General features: G+C 36.7%; 2 protein-coding genes and 1 pseudogene across 7 annotated transcripts in view; 2 read left to right on the top strand and 1 right to left on the bottom strand.

Moving 5' to 3' along the window:
* Rel (REL proto-oncogene, NF-kB subunit) overlaps positions 1–3,025 on the top strand; it is a 73,660-nt gene extending 70,635 nt beyond the window's left edge. The window contains exon 10 of the mRNA XM_087216033.1: positions 2,797–3,025. Within this exon, the coding sequence (XP_087072159.1) occupies positions 2,797–3,008 (212 nt within the window). The 3' untranslated portion in view covers positions 3,009–3,025. The remainder of the gene's footprint in view (positions 1–2,796) is intronic.
* The window catches only part of Pus10 (pseudouridine synthase 10), a 71,822-nt gene that overhangs the window by 29,402 nt on the left and 22,495 nt on the right, over positions 1–19,925 (bottom strand). The window lies entirely within an intron of this gene.
* Positions 3,771–17,673, top strand: LOC147826951 (small ribosomal subunit protein uS15m pseudogene; annotated as a pseudogene). The gene has a single exon (XR_015452972.1). The product of XR_015452972.1 is annotated as a small ribosomal subunit protein uS15m pseudogene (transcript).

The following is a 19,925-nucleotide window of genomic DNA, read 5'->3' as shown; positions in this document are numbered from 1 at the left end:
AAGTTCCAATATCATTACCAAAGTGCTTAACTAATTTGCTAGTCAAACTCCCCTTATTAGCAGAATTCAAGTTTGGAAATGTGCAGTGACCTCAGTCTCAATTTACAATCAGAAATGAGGTAAGATTTCACTTTGCAATGCTGTTTTGCTGTGGCCAGGAATTCAACAGGGGTATCCCCTTCCTCCCTACAGATTTCTGTTTCTCATTAATGAGGTATGCGTGATTTTTAACATGGTGGCTTATATATTTTTTCTTAAAATATCTTATTATTTCATGGGGGAAAGCCCAAAGTGACTGCATGTACAGACCCTCACAACATAGAATTGAAGGCTTCAGTTTTTTGGTTTTGTTTTTTCAATAAAAATAATATTTTTAACTCTACTTAGTTCACAATATTCACACTTATGTATTCAGGAGTTAAATGTAGTAATATCTTCAACTCACTTTGAATACAACAAAAGCTAAGATGGATTGATGGGTGGACAAATGGATAGCTGGATATATAATACAGCAAATACAGAAAAGTAGTAACAGCCAGATGTGGAGGCACACACCTGTAATCCTAGCACTGAGAGGCTGAGGCAGGAGGATCACTGTGAGTTAGAACCCAGCCTAGACTATATAGTGAGTTCAAGTCCAGCCTGAACTACATATAGAGACCCTGTCTCAAAAAAAAAAAAATTACAAAAGCAGTAACAATCATAAAATCTAAGTGGGTTATGCCATTCATTGACAATTCTTTCCCCCTTTCTATGTATTCGAAAATTCTCATAACATGTTAGAGGAAACATTCTGGAAAGGATTAATAAAAAACTGAAAAAAATGAAAAACTAGCCTGGTATAGTGGCACATGCCCATAGCCCCATACTCTGGGAGGCTGAGGCAGGAGGACTGAAAGTTCAAGCTCAGCTTGGTCAACTTAGCAATTTAATGAGACCCTGTCTCAAAAAATTTAAAAAGAATGGGGAATATAGCTCAGTATGAAGATTCTGAGTTCAATCCCTAGCAGCGCACGTGCACACACACACACATACACACACACACACACACAAACTGAAAAATTACTAAAATGAAGATTATCATATTCACAATCATAGCTGTTGTAAGGATTAAATGAAATTGATGTAAAGTGCATTGCATAGTAAATGTGTGTCACTAAGATTTCTCAGTTTGCCATTAGGCTCCTACAGCTTTCACCTCAGAAAACGAGAATGACATGCCTTGCCATAATACATGACATTTTGTGAGCATAACAAAAACCTACAGAAATAAGTCAATAAAATACCATAGATAGTGTCTGCTTTTCCATGTCACAAAAATAGCCAGCACATCCACTTCAGACATGACTTAACACAGAGTCTGCCCAAAAAATGTATACACACTTCAGGAAAAGAAAAATAGTATGATTTTTTTCAACAGTTGGTGTTACTCTCTTATGGGGGACCCTAGAGGATGTTGAACATTGCAGAAAACGCACACTGCCAGCCCTTAGAGAAGAAACTGAAAATGCATGTGCATCAATCTCAATGACCAAGGTTACCCAAGCAGCAGCTCACTATACAAATAAATGTCTGGAAGCTAATGAGCACCTCTTGTAATTATAGAGCCCAAAGGTAACTTGTATTAATCTCATGATGTCTCAATCAATTTAGTATTAAAATGTTTATACCAGTTTTTTTCCTTAAGTGTGTATACATTTTTTAGTGGACTCTGTATATGTGCAGTATTATATATGTAGCACCTTCTCTTTTTCAATAAACAAGACTTCCTTCAAATGACCAGCAGGGCACTATACACTTCTAAAGACTTATGAACATTCAGAAGCATTAGGTGTATTAATATGTTCAGACTTGAGCCAAGTAGAACAATTAATCACTAAGAACTATTCCAAATGTCTGATTTGTTTACTATGTCTGCTACCTCAATCTAATATCATCGTACTATAAGATTTCTTCCTTTTCTCTTTCCAGTTATTCAAGCCCTATTTCAAATTGTAAGGAAATAGTATAATACATAAATTACTAGAAGTCAGAAAATCAGGCTTTAAGCTTCACTAGTCTCTGGGTCTCAGTTTCCTAAGATGAAAAATGAGACAAAACTACTGTAATTTAAACTTTTTTGGAAGGCTAAAAGCATTAATAGACATTAGTTAGTACACTGTTTTATAATAAATGCTACTAAGACTGACAGGATTTTGAGGACTCAAAATTAAAACCTTATAATCAATATTGTCCTACCCTTTCTTCAGCCTTATATTTTGAGAGATCAAAAAACATCACCTATACAGGAATATTAATACTTCTTTTGCAGAGATATGAGAATTTAATGAAATCATGTACATAAGGAACCAAGTAAGATTCTTGACATGTACTTAATGTTAATTATTATTATTGTTATAGTGAAAATTTATCTGTAATTTGCAATAAGAACAATTCAGATTCACCCCATAAAAGATGTACAGGATTCCCTCTCATCCTCAAACTGCTGTAGGTAGATCTGGAATCTCCTTCACTAAGTCTGAGCTATAGAGAAAGATCTAGTTTCTTTTTAAAGGGACTCTTTTATCCTTTAGTGACCTTTTTGCCTCTCCTTATAGGCTAACTGTTCTCTACATTCACTTCCAGGTGATGTCATCCAGTGTGCGGTGTATTCTGTCATCCTCGATTGTAAAGTAGGGCAGCACTAGAGGTTGCCATGGGAAACCAGATAACCACCATGTGTTATGTGAAATTAAATGATATGTCTTCAGTACCTGAGATTTGCTAAAGGGTTTTTCCTTCCTAAATTCTCTGCAGGCTCCCTGCTCCAGCATGCCAGAAGGGTGGACAGAACTAATCACACAGCAGGGCCAGGAAGGCTGAATCCCAAAGTCGGTATTCCTCAATTATTCAATTTTCACCACGTGCTAATGCCCTGGACCTACTTCTACCAAGGAAAAAAAAAGTACAAAGTACATTTCTCCCTTTCAGGTCACCAAGATAATTTTAATAAATGTTCTGTTCCTTAGTCACTGGGAAAAAAGTCTGTTCTCTAGAGTAAGCAATTAAATTCTTCCTCCCCAGTAGAACCAAATAGCATTAAATTTATCAAGTTTAATCAAATTTGATACCAGAGGCAGTATGTCATCCTTTGAAAATTCAGAAACTACACAATTTAATCCTGGTTGCTGCTTTAACTTTAAGAATTCCAGGCAAGTCCTAAATGGGACAGTTGAATAACTGCTTGCAAAGTGCTTATCTACTCCAATAACACACATACACACACACACACCCCCAAAAAAAGTTTATGACTGCCTTGAGTTTAAGAGTTCTGAGCTGGAGGTTTATCTAGCACCAAACAATGAAAGTGGATGTCAGTGGAACCACAAGCATAGAGGTTGATTCAAGCAGAGCTGGTAGGAAGGAAGGACAAACGGGGGAGCATTAAAAATGGCATGTTGGGGAACTACAATTCAGTAAACTTGAAGTAGGGTGCCTTTGTGTGTGCATAAAGGAGAGAAGGGGTTCAATGACTAGAGATGAAACTGGAAAGATAAGAAAGTTTTGAGTAATAAACTAGGACATGAGCCCCAAAACTGAAACCATAATACAAGAAGTATCACATTTGGCAGCTGGGCCTGGTAGTGCTACTCGGCAGGCTGAGGTGGGAGGATTGTGAGCCCCAGGCTATCCTGAGGGACGTAACAAGACTCTCAAAAAAAGAAAAAGGAAAGAAGGTGAAAAAGAAAAAAGAGGGAAGGAAGGGAGGGAGGGAGGGAGGGAGGGGAGAAAGGAAAACAGAGAAAGAGATACAGATGAGAGAGCAAGAGAGAAAGAGAGAGACAGAAAGAAAAAGAAAAGGAAAAAGAAAAAGAGATGGTGCATTCCTATAATCTCAGCACTCCTGGAGACTGAAGCAGGAGGGTTGAGAGTTTAATCCCAGCCTGGGCAATTTAGCAATTTAGGGAGACCCTATCTCAAATTATAAAAAATAAAATAAGGGCTGGAGAATAGCTCAGGGCAAATGCCCTGGGTTCAATCCCCCATACCTTGAAAAAAGAAAAATGTAGAAATGTCACATTTATGTATATACAATACAAAGTTCCATGACAGCACAGAAAAGAAACCTTAAATTTGATCCTTAAATTCATCAAGTCACAATATAACCATTTTCTTTCCTTTCTTTTTTCTTGTTTTTTTTTTAGACAAGGTCTCACTATGTATTCCAGGCTGGCCTCAAACTCAAACTCAGCAATCCTACTACCTCAACCTCCTTAGTGCTGGAATTACAGGCATATGCCACCACACCCAGCACAATATTTTCATACAATTGTTTTTATGTGCTAGTGTAAGTGAAAGACAAAATACTATTACTTGGGGCAGGGATTTAGCTCAGTGGCACTGTGCCTGCCTCGAAAGTGCAAGGTCCTGAGTTCGATCCCCGGTACCAAAAAAAAAAAATACTATTACTTGTACCAAAACACTTCTTTATCATATATGGGAAATATAGCATGAAAAAGTCATATTTTGCAGGAAAATGAGGGTAATGACCAGTCCACTTTTATCATTTTTACTGCCTATATGGCCCTTATAAGACATCTCAGTTTGGCAGGCCTGGTGACACACACCTGTAATCACAACACTCAGGAGGCTGAGGCAGGAGGATAGAGAGTTCTAGACCTAGTCTACATAGTTAAGATACCTTTGGAAAGGAAAAAAGGAAAGGGGAGAGGAAAAGAAAAGGGAAAAGGAAAAAAGAAAGGAAAGAAAGAAGCTTGAATCTGTAACTCCTGATAAAGGGAAACAAACACTTGGCTAAAAGGCAGGCTCTGTCTTTCTAGATGTTGTATAATCACTTGAAAGGTAGTTATCTCTCTGGGCCTGGGTTTCTCAACCACAAGATAAAAAAAATTCAAAACTTTGTTGTTTTAGGGGTACCAACTATGTGGTAAAATCTTTACTGAGAATGCAGAGATGAAAAACCAGTCTGGGACCAAGCTCAATGGCACTGTGCCTGCCTTGCAAGTGCAAAGTCCTGAGTTTGATCCCCAGTACCACACACACACACACACACACACACACACACACACACACACACACAAAACCAGTCTGTATACATGAGTGAACCCATGAACTAAGAAAAAAAGGAAGTAAAATGAAAATAAACATCAGTAGTGTTAGTAAATTAATAACATTAATGAAAATAACGAAAATGCAGAGTAGTAGGATCCATGATGGGGATATAGCTGGAAGGGACATATAAAGAATCCTCAGCTCAGTCTTGTGGAAGAAAGTGACACCTAATCTCAGTTTTGAAGAATCAGTTACTTAGGATTAACTTGCTATAGAAGTGGGGAATGTATATTTCAAACAGAGAAAACTGTAGGGGCAAAGGCCAGAGAGCTGGGAATGTTCTGTTCCAAAAAAATCCAAAGATGTGTGGCTGGGGTATGCAAAGGAGGAGGCAGGAACTTAGATCACAGAACAATCAAACCCATATTAAGAGGTTTAGATTTTATACTTCAAGCAACACAGTGCCACAAAAGTATTTTAACCAATGGAGTGGCCTGACCATATGTTTTCAGGACTGGTCACTCTAGTTGAGTTAGAGGATGAAGATGGGAAATAGGAAAAAATGAAAACACAGAAAAACTAAAGCCATGATTCAAGCAAGAACTAATACGGTATGGCAGAGTCACTGAGGATGAAGCGGTATAGGCAACTTTAGTAATGAGGCCTTTGTATTTCAGCTAGGGTTACCTCTGAATTCCTGCCATGGGCACAACATGGGTTTCAAGCTATTCAGTGCAGTCATCACAGGTCAAGGCTAACCTATGACAGCAACATCCCTGGAGAAGGCCTCCAACTCTTTCTGCCTAAGGCTAGAGAGCTCTATGCCTTTCATCTAGGTCTATCATCAGAAGTCCCCTGGCTCACACATCTAAAGCACTTCTACAAACTGGACCTATGGACACAATTGTCTACAAACACAAAGTAAGCCAGTGCTTCCAACCAAGATGCAGCTATGCTCATAAACACACAGGAACAGCCACAAAATAAATATGTAAAAATAAAGATGCATATATTTATGTAGGTGTATATGCAAATATATAAAAATAATGTATAGCAGAATATTCCATTGAAAGAAGATTTAAAGAAAACTAATTTGGGAGAAAGTGGCATTGTGGTATATTTTTGCAAATCTCTTCAATATAGTTGTATTTTCATATCTACTTCTGTATTCAACTTGCTGTGACAGTACACATTGTATAACCTCTAGAAAACTCCATTGTGTACTCTTGAGAGAATAAGAATGAAAAAAGAAAATTACATATTTTTTAAAAATGATTTTTCTGGCCATGATGTTACACAGTTGTAATGTCAGCTAATCAGGAAGCTAAAGCAAGAGGACTGCAAATTCAAGGTGAGCCTGGGCAACTTAAGGAGACCGTGACTCAAAATAAAAAATTTAAAGCGGGGGCCAGGGATTTAGCTCAGTGGCGCCACGCCTGCCTTGCAAATGCAAGGTCCTGAGTTCAATCACTGGTACAAAAAAAAAATCAAAGAGAGTAAAGAGGGTCTACTTAATGGCAGAGTATATGTTTAGCATGTGTGAAGTCCTAGGTTCAATCTCTAGAAATTCAAAAAAAAAATGCTTACAAGGACACCTAGGGGTTTTTAGACATTTTGAGAACTGCTGATCGAGATGAATAATGCAGACACTTTTGAAGAAAAATAAAACAATTAGTATTTAAGTAATTAATATTTAATTAAAATTTGACTAAAAAAAAAAACAGGTCAAAACCTTCAATAGAAGTACATGAAAAATACAGATTTACTCTTAGTATTTTACAAAATGGTTTTATAAGCAGATTCTACCAAAACTTTAAGAAACAGAAAGAGATTATTCCTTTGCTAAAATTTTCCAAGTATGGTAGCCTTGGAGGGCGAAGGGGGGTCGGACATCACCATGCTTAGTGCTGTGTGGTGGGCACTGAGTTGAGTTGGATCCCAGGCAGCGCCCCAGGCCCAGTCTTTGGTCTGTCTGGCAGAGGGAGCACTAGGCTTCCCTCAGACTAGCAGGGCTACAGCCTCAAAGTTTCCTACAGGCTGCACGTGGTTATGCCATCCAAAAACCAATCCAGCCCAGCCACAGTAATGACCCGCCTTCCCCTTCCACACTGCTCAAAGACTACCAGAGCACCCCTGGAACTGAGAAGGTTGAGTAGGTTGTGAACAGACTCTTGGTCTTTGGAAATGGCCAACCAGAAAGAGATGCTAAAAATCAAGCAAGAACGTTGATGAACAAGGAAATGGCAAACCCTGAGGACACCAAATCTCTGGGGACTCGATTTGTTGTTGCCCTGACCATCAAGATATGCAATTACGAAGAACACATGCAGAAACATCCAAAGGACAAAGCCTACAGACGCTATCTGCTGATGAGCACTGACCAGAGGAAAAAGATCCTCAAAAATCTCCAAAAGACCATCTATGATGTCTTTGAGAAGATATACAGAGAGCTGGGGATTGAGTACACTTCCGCCTTCTGTATTACCAGAAAGCCCACCACCCCTTCTTAGCTCTGCACATTCATGTTTTCCAGGAGGTACAAAAACTGAAGAAACAAAAAAAGGACCTTAAAAGCTGCTGCAGCTGCAGCCCAGAAACAAAATGGCCAGGGGAACCCAGAGAGCCTTTCCAAATCCTGTGCAGAGGCACTCAAAGAAAACTAGTGAAGTCTGTAAATATAAAAATAAAAAAATTCTAAGTACATAAAGACAGAAAATCTCACAAACCATTTCACAAAGGTTTACACAATCTAATACATAATCAAATTACATAATTCAGTATTCAAATCAAATATATATGTATTAAACATCTTTCAAATAAAATATTAATAAGCCAGATGTGATGGTGCACACCTCTAATCTCAGAACTTGGGAGGCTGAGGCAGGAGTATCACAAGTTAAAGTTCAGCTTAGCAAAACCCCATCTCAAAATAAATAGGGTTTGGGATGTAGTTCAGTTTGAAGGTACTGGGTCACTCTCTAGTATAACAACAACAACAACTTTGTAAATCAAATTTTATTAAAATAATACTGAAAAATGTTTATTTCAGGAAAACAATGAAAGTTCAACACACAGAAATTGTTAATTTATTTGACTACAAAATAGTTAAAAACAGAAAAAATATAATTATTGTAGATGCCCATTTCTGATTTTTAAAATGTACTAAACTTGGAATAGAAGCAAATATCCCCTAAACAGAAAGAAAGATATCTAAGGTGGGCCTAGTAGTGTATGCCTGTAATCCCAGCCCTTGGGAAGCTAAGGCTGGAGAATTACTATAAGCTCAGGGCCAACCTGGGCCATATAGTATAAGTTCAAGGTCAGCCTGACGTACATAGCAGACTCTGTCTCAAAACAACAACAACAAGAAAAAAGATATCTATTAGAAAAGAGTTAATAATCTACTTAATATGTATGCATACAGTTCAGATATACACATAATGCACATATATAAAAGGGCAAAAACATAAAATTATCATTATTCACAAATAAGATAATTGTATACTTAAGACAATCAACTAAAAACCCATTAGCATTAACAATAGAGACCAGTAATTTAGTCAGTTACAAAGTAAACATTAAACATGCAAGCATACACAAACTATTTTCCTAGTAACCCACACCAAATGTTACAGAAAAGTAAAAATCCCACTCAAGTTTCAACAAAGATTAAAAATGAAAACACACAGAGAGACCAAACACATAAGAATAAATATAAAACAAATGAAAGATCTAAACAGAGAACTAAAGAAATATGAAGAAATTTGTTCTTAGATGAAAAGTTCCATAAAAATTAGAAATTTTTATTTGTTCAATACCCATAAACAAAGGTAAATGACAGGCTGAAAGAAATAAAACAGACAAAAAAAATTAATAACCATTATTTTCAAAGAGCTCTTACTAATCAGTTTTTAGAAGTTAGATAAAAAGAAAAAAAACAAATGGCTAATAAACATATAAAATGATATAACACTATAACACTTCATTTGAAAAATCAAATAAATGCCAATTAAAACTGAATAATTTTTGCAGGTAGTTAGAAAATATTTAAGAGCATAAAAATTCCAAGTTTGGCAAAGGTACGGGGTTGCAATATTCTCTTGTAAATTGATACCATTTTCTAGGAGGGCAATTTTAAATACCTTTCACAATTTTAAATGCATATTCTCTTCAACCTATCATTTTCAATTATAAGAACTTATAAGATAAAAATATAGATACATAGCTATACAAGAATGTTCATTGAGTGAAATCCCAGCACTCTGGAGGCTGAGGTAGGAGGATTGCTGCAAGTTCGAGGCCAGACTGGGCTACATAGTGAGTTCAAGGCCAGCCTGAATGAACTTCATAGCAAGACCCTGTCTCAAAAAAAAAAAAAAATGTTTATTGCAAATATCATTTGTAGGGGCTGGGGATTTAGCTCAATGGTACTGTGCCTACCTCACAAGCTCAAGGTCCTGAGTTCAATCCCCAGCAACCAAAAAATAAATAAATAAATAAATATATAAATATATATATATAAATATATATATCATTTGTAATAAAAACTGAAGGTGATCTAATTATTCATCAATTGGTTAATTGAAATGACTTAAGAAAATCTGATTTAACTATGTGTGAGCTCTGTAAATTCTAACGTTGGAGTGTCCATTACAGGTTGTTGCAAGAAAAAGGTTTATAGAATGTGTATGTTTTGTTAAATCCAAATAAACCCAAATCATATTCAGTACATATATGTATGTGTTTATATGTACATGGAAAAAAGTCCAGAAAAAGATACACTAAAATATTACTCTAGGAAAATAAGAGATAGGAAAGAGGAAGAGAGAAAGACTAATTTTCTGAATTGTTTGAATTTTTCAATAAGCATTTACTACTTTTGTAATCTAAACAAGAAATAATTTAATGTTATCTTGTAAATCCTTTACAGAAATTTAGCATTTATTTTATGAACTCTATAAACAATCATCTAAGTTATCTTTTATATAACAGTAAATTTGCTAAAATGAATCTCAATTATATTATCAAATAAATTTACTAAACAAGAAATTAAAAGGAACATTAGATTATAAAATGTTTAAAGTGTTAAGGTAGTATATTTGCTTATATAATATACTACAGAAGAATCTTAACCAAACTTTCTGCCTGATACATAAAAACATAAAAATTGCACATATTAATAAGGTGTAGTTGGCTGGGCTTGGTGACGCATGTCTAAAATCTCAGCTGAGGCAGGAAAAGAGGATCACAAGTCCAAGTCCAGCCTAAGCAATTTAGCAAGACCCTGTCTCAATTCAAAAAAATAAAAAAAGTGCTAGAGGTGTAGCTTAGTGGCAGAACACTTGGCTAGCCCTGGGTTCAATCCCCAGAATGGAAAAAAAATTGGTTACAGATAGAAGAATCTGAATTTAAATATTATTCAATAGGTTGAGATCTAATTTATTTTAAAATGCATTACATTTTTAAGAACCTTGCTTCACTATTACTTGATGCTTAGCAATAAAAAACAAAGGAACAGTAGTTCCTATCTTTGGGCTGAGAATTCCTCAGAGACCTTTCTGGTTAGGCCACATCTGATGGGTTTCCTATACGCATAAGATGGAACACGTGTTACAGGAGAAACAAGACTTTCACAATAAAGATGTTATTTGTACTTTTGTTTGCATCAGGGAAATCAAAGGAAAATACAGTAAGAGTACCCACTAACTCAGAATGTATGATGTTTTGAATAAGGGTCAAAGAGAATCTGGGGGGGGGGTGGTTGTTTGGTTTTGGTTTTATTGAGACAGGGTCTTGCTACTTACGTAGTTCAGGCAGGCCTTGAAGTCACTATGTAGCCCAGGCTGGCCTCAAACTCATGGTGATCCTCCTGCCTCAGCCTCCTAAGTGCTGGGATTACAAGCATGCACTACCACTCCCTACTGTATTTTTATTAGCATGTTTTAACTGTACATATTAATGAGATTCAGTGTAATATTTCAATATATGCATAAGTGTGCACTGATCAAATACAACTTCCCTTTTTCTACCTTCCCTCCCTCCACAGAAACTTACCTATAGGTAAGGTAGACAAATAACATAAACCAGACTTTCAGGGGCAATGTTTTAAATGCATAAGAAAATAGTTTTAGCCTCTTTAATAAATGGTGCTGGAAAAATTGGGCTTCAACTTGCCAAAGATTAAAACTAGACCTGTATCTCTCACCATGCACTAAACTAAAATCAAAATGGATTAAAGATCTAAATATTAAAATAGAAACTCTGAACCAGTTGGAACAGAGGTTAGGTAGAACCCTTGGAGACATCGGTGTAGGAAAAGATTTTATGCACAAAACCTCAGTTGCCCGTGAACTAGCGCAAACAATCAACAAATGGGATCTCTTCTTATTAAAAGGCTTCTGCACAGCAAGAGAAACCACCAGCAGTGTGAAGAGACAATCCACAATGTGGGAAAAAATCTTCACCTGCTCTTCCTCAGACAAAGGTCTACTCTCTCAAATCTATAAAGAACTTAAAAAGATCAGACCTCCCAAATTTAAAGACCCAATCCAAAAATGGGCATCTGAAATGAACAGACATCTCTCAGACAAAGAAGTAGAAAGAGCAAATAAATACATGAAAAAATGTTCAACGTCACTGGTCATTCAAGAGATGCAAATGAAAACAATGCTGAGACTCCACTTCACTCCAGAAAGAATGGCTGCTATCATGAAATCAACCAATAACAAATGCTGGCGGGGCTGTGGGGAAAGAGGAACCCTGCTCCACTGCTGGTGAGAGTGTAGACTGGTGCAACCACTGTGGAAATCAGTATGGAGATACCTCAAAGAACTAGGACTGGAAATCCCGTTTGACCCCGCTATTCCACTGCTGGGGATCTTCCCCAAAGAATTAAAAGAATCATACCACAGTGATATATGTGCACCCATGTTCATAGCAGCACAGTTTGTAATAGCTAAAACTTGGAAACAGCCCAAATGCCCATCAACTGGAGACTGGATAAAGAAAATGTGGGGGTTTTTTATAAAATGGAGTACTACTCAGCCATAAAAAATGAGAAATTAGAGACATTTATAGCTAAGTGGATGCACATTGAAGCAATACTCTTAAGTGAAATAAATAGGACACAGATGTGTAAATACCGAATAGTTTCTCTGGTGTGAGAAACTGAAAGTGTAAATAAGGACTAAATGTATAATAGGTCATGTGAAATAGGAAGAAAAGGGGCAAAGGGGAAGGAAGTGGGAGGGCTAGGGGAAAGGATAGAAGGGAATGGGATTAATATGAGAAAATGGAAAAATAGGAACAAAATTTTTGTAAATAGGGAGGGCTGGAGGGGTTGAAGGGAGGGCTGGGCAAGGGTGAAAAACAAGAACCAAGAGAGACTATGTAAAGGTGCAAATTTCCAACGATGAATGTCATTATATTGTATACCTAAAATGTACCAATGATTAGAATGAATAATCGATAATGTAAAATAGGAAGAAAAGGTCCAAAGGGGTAGGGGTAGTGGGAGGCACAGGGGAAAGGAAAGAAGGGAAAGGAAAAAATGATGAGAAATGGAAAAAATGGAAATAAAGTCTTTGTAAATGGGGAAGGGTGGAGGGCGTGAAGGGAGGGCTAGGAATGGGGAAAAAATAAGAACCAAGATGCATTATATAAAGGTACAATTCCCATTGAGAAATGTAATTGTGTTGTATACCTACAACGTACCAATAAAAGAATTTAATACAAAAAAAAAAAAAGGAAATAGCTTTAAAGAACCCTCAAGTATATTTTAAAATATCACCAATGTGCTAATTACAAATTTGGATTTATCTATTCATTAAAATATACTCCTAACCCCAAGGTGTGGTATCATACACCTGTAATCCCAGCATTTGGGAGGCTGAAGCAGGAGGACTGCCATGAGTTCGAAGCCAGCCTAGGCTACATAGTGAGTTTGAGGCCAGCCTGAACTACATAGAGAGACCCTGTCTCAACCCTCTGCCCCCCAAAAAAGATATCCCTAATTTTCAAGCTAAAATTTGAATGAACAAAGTACATCAACCTAATTTAAATTATTGCATGTATTTAAAGGCAATAAAGTTCTGTTTCAAAATATTCATTTTCATCAGTTCAAAGAGAATAGTTAATTCTTTGTGCGAGACAAAGGCAAATCTATCTACATCCAACAATAAAGTCCAAGACACTGGGGAAAGGTGAAAGGCAAGGGCTGCTGGACCTTAAATCCTGTCTACTTTAAATCTGGCCAAGATCTTTCCTAGGATACCTTCATGTAATATTTGTAACAAAGAAAAAAAAGGGAGGAAAGAAAAGAGAGAACAAGACATAGAGAAAGTGAGAGAGAGAAGGAAGAAGAAAAACCCCCACAGATTCTTAAGAATAATATAGAGAAGACCTGTCTAAAGAACAGTCTACTGACAGAACTCTGGTGCATGGGAAACTTTAAGCAAATTTCTGGAGAATAGCAGTATGATGAGCTATTCATATATCACCACTAATTTTATACAATATGATATAAAATGAAAGGTAAAATAACTAAACAAATTTTTTAAAGGCCTAGGCTTATGAGATGGCAAAAACCTTTATGAGGGGCTGGGGATTTAGCTCAGTGTTTTTGCTGCCTGCCTCGAGAGCACAAGGACCCGAGTTCGATCCCTGCTACCAAAAAAAAAAAACCCTTTATGAAATACTGTTTCAAGTCTAATTGGTAATGAATTTTTTCCTACCCTTCTCTTCCATACAGCACTCTTCCATTCCTCCACATAAGGTGTAAACATCCTAAGAAGCATGATTAGGTACGAATTATATTAACTGCTAAAAATAATAAAAATACTACTATAAACAAATGTTTGAAGTTTTCTCTTCATACCACTCCTGTAATTATTTTGTGAAATAGAAACTACAGCTGATATCACAGTAGAGAGCAAAACAGTAGCTACCAGAGTTGGGAAGCCAGTGGGAAAGAAGAAACGGGGAGAGACTGGTCAACAGTTACTAAACTAGAGTAAGATAGGAAGACTAAGTTCTGGTGTTCTATTGCACAATAGGATGAACATAGTTAACAATAATGTACATTTCACAACAGCTAGAAGGGAAGATTTTAAATGACCTTACTAGAAAGAAATGACAAATGATGGAGATAATGGACATGGTAATTACCACGATTTTGTCATTATACAATGTAATGTACATGTATCAAAACATCACACCGTGCCCCATAAATATGTACAATTATGTGTCAATTAAAAATAAACTAAAAAATAAAATTTAAAGAAAATATAGTATAAAACTGGGTGATGAGTGTTCACTGTATACTTTTTATGATTTTAAATAACTTTTTTAAAAACTAGATTGGTTAAGAAAAGAACAATTAAAAAACTAAAAAAGATAAGAGAGAAAAAAGAAAAAACTAGATTGGTAAATTTCCATCAGGGTTGTTGTAGTACAATAAAGTATTTCTAGGCTCACAGATAAAAGAAACAAGACAATATACTTTGATCGTGGCAATTTACTTACTGCAGCAAATAAAAACAATATTATCATGAAAATTAAAATGAGACAAATACAAAACACACATACTAAAAGCAAATAAATTCCAGCTGCAGTGGCATATAATTACAATCTCCGCTACTCAAGAGGCTGAGGCATGAAGATCACAAGTTTGAGTCCAGTCTAGACAACTTAGTGAGACCTATCTCAAAATAAACAAATAAGGGCTGGGCACATAGCACAGCAGAGTGTGCTCCCTAGGTTCAATCCCTAGTAACACACACACACACACACACACACACACACACACACACAAATATATTTTGGCTTCTTCTTGGCAAAGAGAGGTGATCAAACTCAAGCATGTGCTTTTGCTAATCCTTTAAAACAAAAGTAAAAACACTTGTCAAAAGTGCCTAAACTCTAACAGAAAAGAGACAGGGACAGTGTAAGGAATAACAATTTGAAAGCTGGACAGCAAATAAATGGTAAAGGGTTCAGCCAACTTCCAAAACACAGAATCCTAAATTAGCAGCAGAGAAATGGATACTCCATAATCAGCAAATGTTTAAGGAATAAACAGCACCAAGGAATTCTGGAAGGGAATGGGAGAAATATGAAGACTAACTAAAACTCTGCAAAGGATGTAGATCTTTGGGTATCCTACCCTACACTATACAGCCAGGTGAATTCCCCTTTCTAACCATAATAAAAGGGCAGAATTTTATTTTCTAGAGATGGCAAAATGAGAGTGTTTTGATTGGGAGTCATTTAAGGGCAGTAGTAGCTAATTGAGTAAACACAGGCACCCAGGTGCTTGTATTCCCAGCACTCTGGGAGGCAAGAGGATCACAAATTCAACTTCAGTCTGGGCTACTTAGTGACTTAGCAAGACTCTGTCTCAATTAATTAATTAATTAATTAATTAATTAAAATAAAAGGGCTAGGGATATAGTTCAGTGCAAAGACTCTGAGTTCAATCCCCAGAACTTAAAAAAAAAAAAGACAAAAAAATGTCAACGGCAGCAACACATACAATAGCCTCAAAGATAAACAAAATATCATGTTTATCAAGCAAGAATATAATCCTAGTCTTCTAAAACGCATATACCCTTGGGGCCAGGGATTTAGCTCAGTGGTTTCGCCGCTTGCTGTGCAAGTGCAAGGACCCAAGTTCAATCCCCAGTACCAAAAAACAAAAACAAACAAACAAACAAACAAAAAAAACGCATATACCCAAAAGGAGAAAAAGAAAATGGTCATGGGATTAATATGAGAAAATGGAAAAATAGGAGCAAAATCTTTGTAAATAGGGAGGACTGGAGAGGTTGAAGGGAGGGCTGGGCAAGGGTGAAAAATAAGAACCAAGAGAGACTATGTAAAGGTGCAAATTTCCAACGATGAATGTCATTATATTGTATACCTAAAATGTACCAATGATTAGAATGAATAATCCATAATGTAAAATAGGAAGAAAAGGTCCAAAGGGGTAGGGGTAGTGGGAGGCACAGGGGAAAGGAAAGAAGGGAAAGGAAAAAATGATGAGAAATGGAAAAAATGGAAATAAAGTCTTTGTAAATGGGGAAGGGTGGAGGGCGTGAAGGGAGGGCTAGGAATGGGGAAAAAATAAGAACCAAGATGCATTATGTAAAGGTACAATTCCCATTGAGAAATGTAATTGTGTTGTATACCTACAATGTACCAATAAAAGAATTTAATACAAAAAAAAAAGAAAAGAGTCTTAGAAATTAAAGAGTTTCTATGAAAAACTCAGTAACAAGGTTGGAAAACAAAGTTGAGAAAGTGTGTTCAGAACATATCAATGCTCTTAGGACAACTAGAACAGCTAGATAAATAAAAGTCTACTTGAGGGCATAAAGAAACTTTAACAAGGGAGTGAAGAACAGGGCCAAACTCCAGAAGAAGGAAACGAAAGATGAGCTGGTCATTTTTGAGCACATTTTCTCCAAGGGGCACCTGTTACTCTGAAGAGGTGGCTGCATGTGAGGAAACATGAAGCCTAAGATAGTTATACTTTGGTTCAGGCTGTGGGCTGGTGATTTCCAGTGGTAGGAGTAGCAGGAATCAGCAAAACTGCAGCGCAGGTGCACCTCCAGGTCTCCATGTCAATAACATAATCAAGCTTGATACTGCCATGAAGCCACTATTATGTACATCCCTGTAAATCCGGGCTGCCTGAGGTCTATGTGGCTGAGGACTCCAGAGAATGTGCAGCAGCTAAGGGGGGCCAAGAAGCCTCAAGAGTGGGGTAGGGGGCCTGAGGACTGCCACCCAAGTACGTGGGGCTGAGCTAAGCAGCTGAGAATAAGGTGTGTTCAGACATTTCCAGGACTTATGTCTCTTCTTCCAGATGCCCGAATCTTAAATGAACCTCGTCAGTCTAAACTGGTGACAAGTCACAGTACTTCCAAAAATCAAGAGTTCTGCACCTACCAACAAGGGAGAGAATTCTGGTAAGCTCTACACATTTAAATGATGAAGGATTATACCCAAGAAGTAAGGTAAATAGGGAACAGAACAGCCTAAAAGTGCTAAAGATGGGCTTCAAATCACTGAAATCTCTGTAATGGGATTAAGACGATTGGGAATTCTAATGTCCTAGCCAGAACCCAAAAGAAAACAGACATCCTCTCTGGGGAGGAGAATATTATCCTAGGCTTCAAGTTTTTTACCTTTTTAATATTCAACATTTTAAGATATTAGGTAAAGAGATAAAAAGTGATTAAAAATGAGCTATAGAAACATTCACAGAGAAAATAGAGTTTTAGATACAGACTTTAAATTTTAAGTAATCCTGAATATATACAGAAAAAGAGAATACTGAATCATTTAGCAGAGAATTACTAATAGATACCACATAAATCAAACAAATAGAAGCTCTAGATGGGAAAAACTAACTGCAATTAAAAACCCTGTAGACAATTTTAACATATTGGAGTTGAAAAGAGAACCAATGAACTGGAAGATAATTTAAAAGATAATAGAATAACTCATAAGAATCAAAAGAATGACACATTGGCTGGGGATTTAGCTCAGTGGTTCTGCTGCCTGCCTTGCAAGCTCAAGGTCCAGAGTTCAATCCCCAGTACAAATTTAAAAAAAGAATGACACATTAGAGGAAAAAAATTAATAGCATTACTACGAAAGGCCTAAAATGTATAACTAAAATCTCCAGAGGAGAGGAAAGAAAAAAGAGATCAGAAATACATTTGAAGACATTATTAAGTGAGAATTTTCTAAAACAGATTGAGGGTATCAAGCCAGAATTGAGAAATCTCATCAACTCCAGGCAGGATAAATACAAATAAGCTGGGCATGACAGCATATACCTGTGATCCTCACACACTCTCCATGGCTGAGACAGGATGATGGCAAGTTTGAGCCCAGCCTGGCTAACTGAGCAACTCAGTGACATACCAAGTCTTTGTCTCAAAATAAAAAATAAAAAAGGCTGGGAAAGACCCTGGGTTCACTCCCCAGTACCACAAAAAGGGAGGGGGATATCTAGATACTTCATGATGAATTTGCTTAAAAATAAAAATAAAGATGAGATCTTAAATATAGCAAGAGGAAAAAAAGGCAGATTCTCTTCAAAGGAGCCAAATCTCTACCAACTTCTCAACAACATAGTAGAATGAAATACTAATAATAGTAAACCTAGAATATTATTATCCAGTGAAAATAACCTTCAAGAATGAAGATGAAATAGATATTTTCACAAACAATAACTGAGAGAACAGCTTATTGGCAGATCTATACTTTAAAAAAAAACTAAAGGATATTTATCATACAGAAGAAAATAATCTCAGATAAAAATTAAAATGAAGAGTAATGTACAGGATAAATATGTAAGTAAAAGGCCGGAGATTTAGCTCAGTGGTTTCACTGCCTGCTGTGTAAGCACAAGGACCCAAGTTCGATCCCCAGTACCAAAAAAAAAAAAAAAGTAAGTAAATCTAAGTGAATACTGACTGTGTAGAATACTGCCCTTTAAATAATAATTTCATATGGAATTTAAATATTTATAAAATTCAAATACACAAATGACATGTAAATAAAGAAGGGATAAATGGGGTCAAAGTATTCTAGGTTCCCAGCATTTTCTGGGAAAGGTAAATGTATCAATGTAATTAGATCTTATTAAGTCCACCATAATTACTAAAGGAACAAAATTAAATGCAGAGCTTCTATGTATTGATGGGTGAGATGAGATGGAATTAAAACACACACAAACAATCCAAAAGAGTGCTTATTATCTCCAATTCTACTCATTACTGTACTGGAGATCCTAGTCAACCAATAGGGCAAGAAAAGAAATAAATGTTATGAAGATTGATAGATCAGCTAGACATGGTGGTACTTCTGTAATCTTAGCACTCTGGGAGGCTGGACAGGAGGATTGCTAAATTTAAGCCCAGCCTGGGAAACTTAGTGACTTAGTAAGACCCTGTCTGTTATGGTTTATATCTAGATGTTCTCCCAAAGCCTCATGTGGTCATAGGTGGGATTTTCAGAGGTGGCTGGATCTAGTGTGTGACCGTGGGATTAAGGGTGTGTGATTACTAAATTAGTCTGATTGGTTTGACATAGATCTGGGTGTAAATAATGGGAAGGCCCACCCTAGGTGTCTGTGCTCCCTACCCTAAGGGCCTGGATAGAATATAAAGGACAGAAAAAAGACTGCTGTTGTCACTTGTAGCTTGCTGCTTCTTTTCTACTTTGCTGTTTTCTGCCTGCCATGAACTGTTTCTCCTCTGTGATGCCCCTCTCCCATGCTGCCCTGCCTTGGAGCCAGCCCACTATGAACTGAAAACTCTACAAACTATGAGCTACAACACATTCCAGTTGTGTATCAAGTAATGGAATACTGAATCTGCACCCATGCCTAGTCCCATGTTCTCTTTGATTCAGGAAGTGTTGCCTGGACTCATTTTTTTTTTTTTTGATATATCCTTTTATTGGTTCATTTTAGGTATACAATATAATGACATCCATCATTGGAAATTTGCACCTTTACATAATCTCTCTTGGTTCTTATATTTTCCCCCTTCCCCTGCCCTCCCTTCAACCCCTCCACCCCTCCCTATTTACAAAGACTTTGTTTCCATTTTTCCATTTTCTCATATTAATTCCATTCCCTTCTTTCCTGTTCCCTACCCCTCTCATTTACCCCTCCCCTTTGCCCCTTTTCTTCCTATTTCACATTATCTATTATATCTTTTAGTCCTTATTTACACTTTCAGTTTCTCACACTTGAGAAACTATTCAGTATTTACACGTGTGTCCTGTTTATTTCACTTAAGAGTACTGCCTCAATGTGCATCCATTTAGCAATAAATGTCTCTAATTTCTCATTT

This window comes from Heterocephalus glaber, unplaced genomic scaffold, assembly GCF_053883595.1.
Source record: "Heterocephalus glaber isolate CG9 unplaced genomic scaffold, H.glaber_assembly_v1.0 deba00001457, whole genome shotgun sequence".
Lineage (NCBI taxonomy): Eukaryota > Metazoa > Chordata > Mammalia > Rodentia > Bathyergidae > Heterocephalus > Heterocephalus glaber.
The sequence above is the reverse complement of the archived record's forward strand: the minus strand, read 5'-3'. Positions and strand labels throughout refer to the sequence as shown.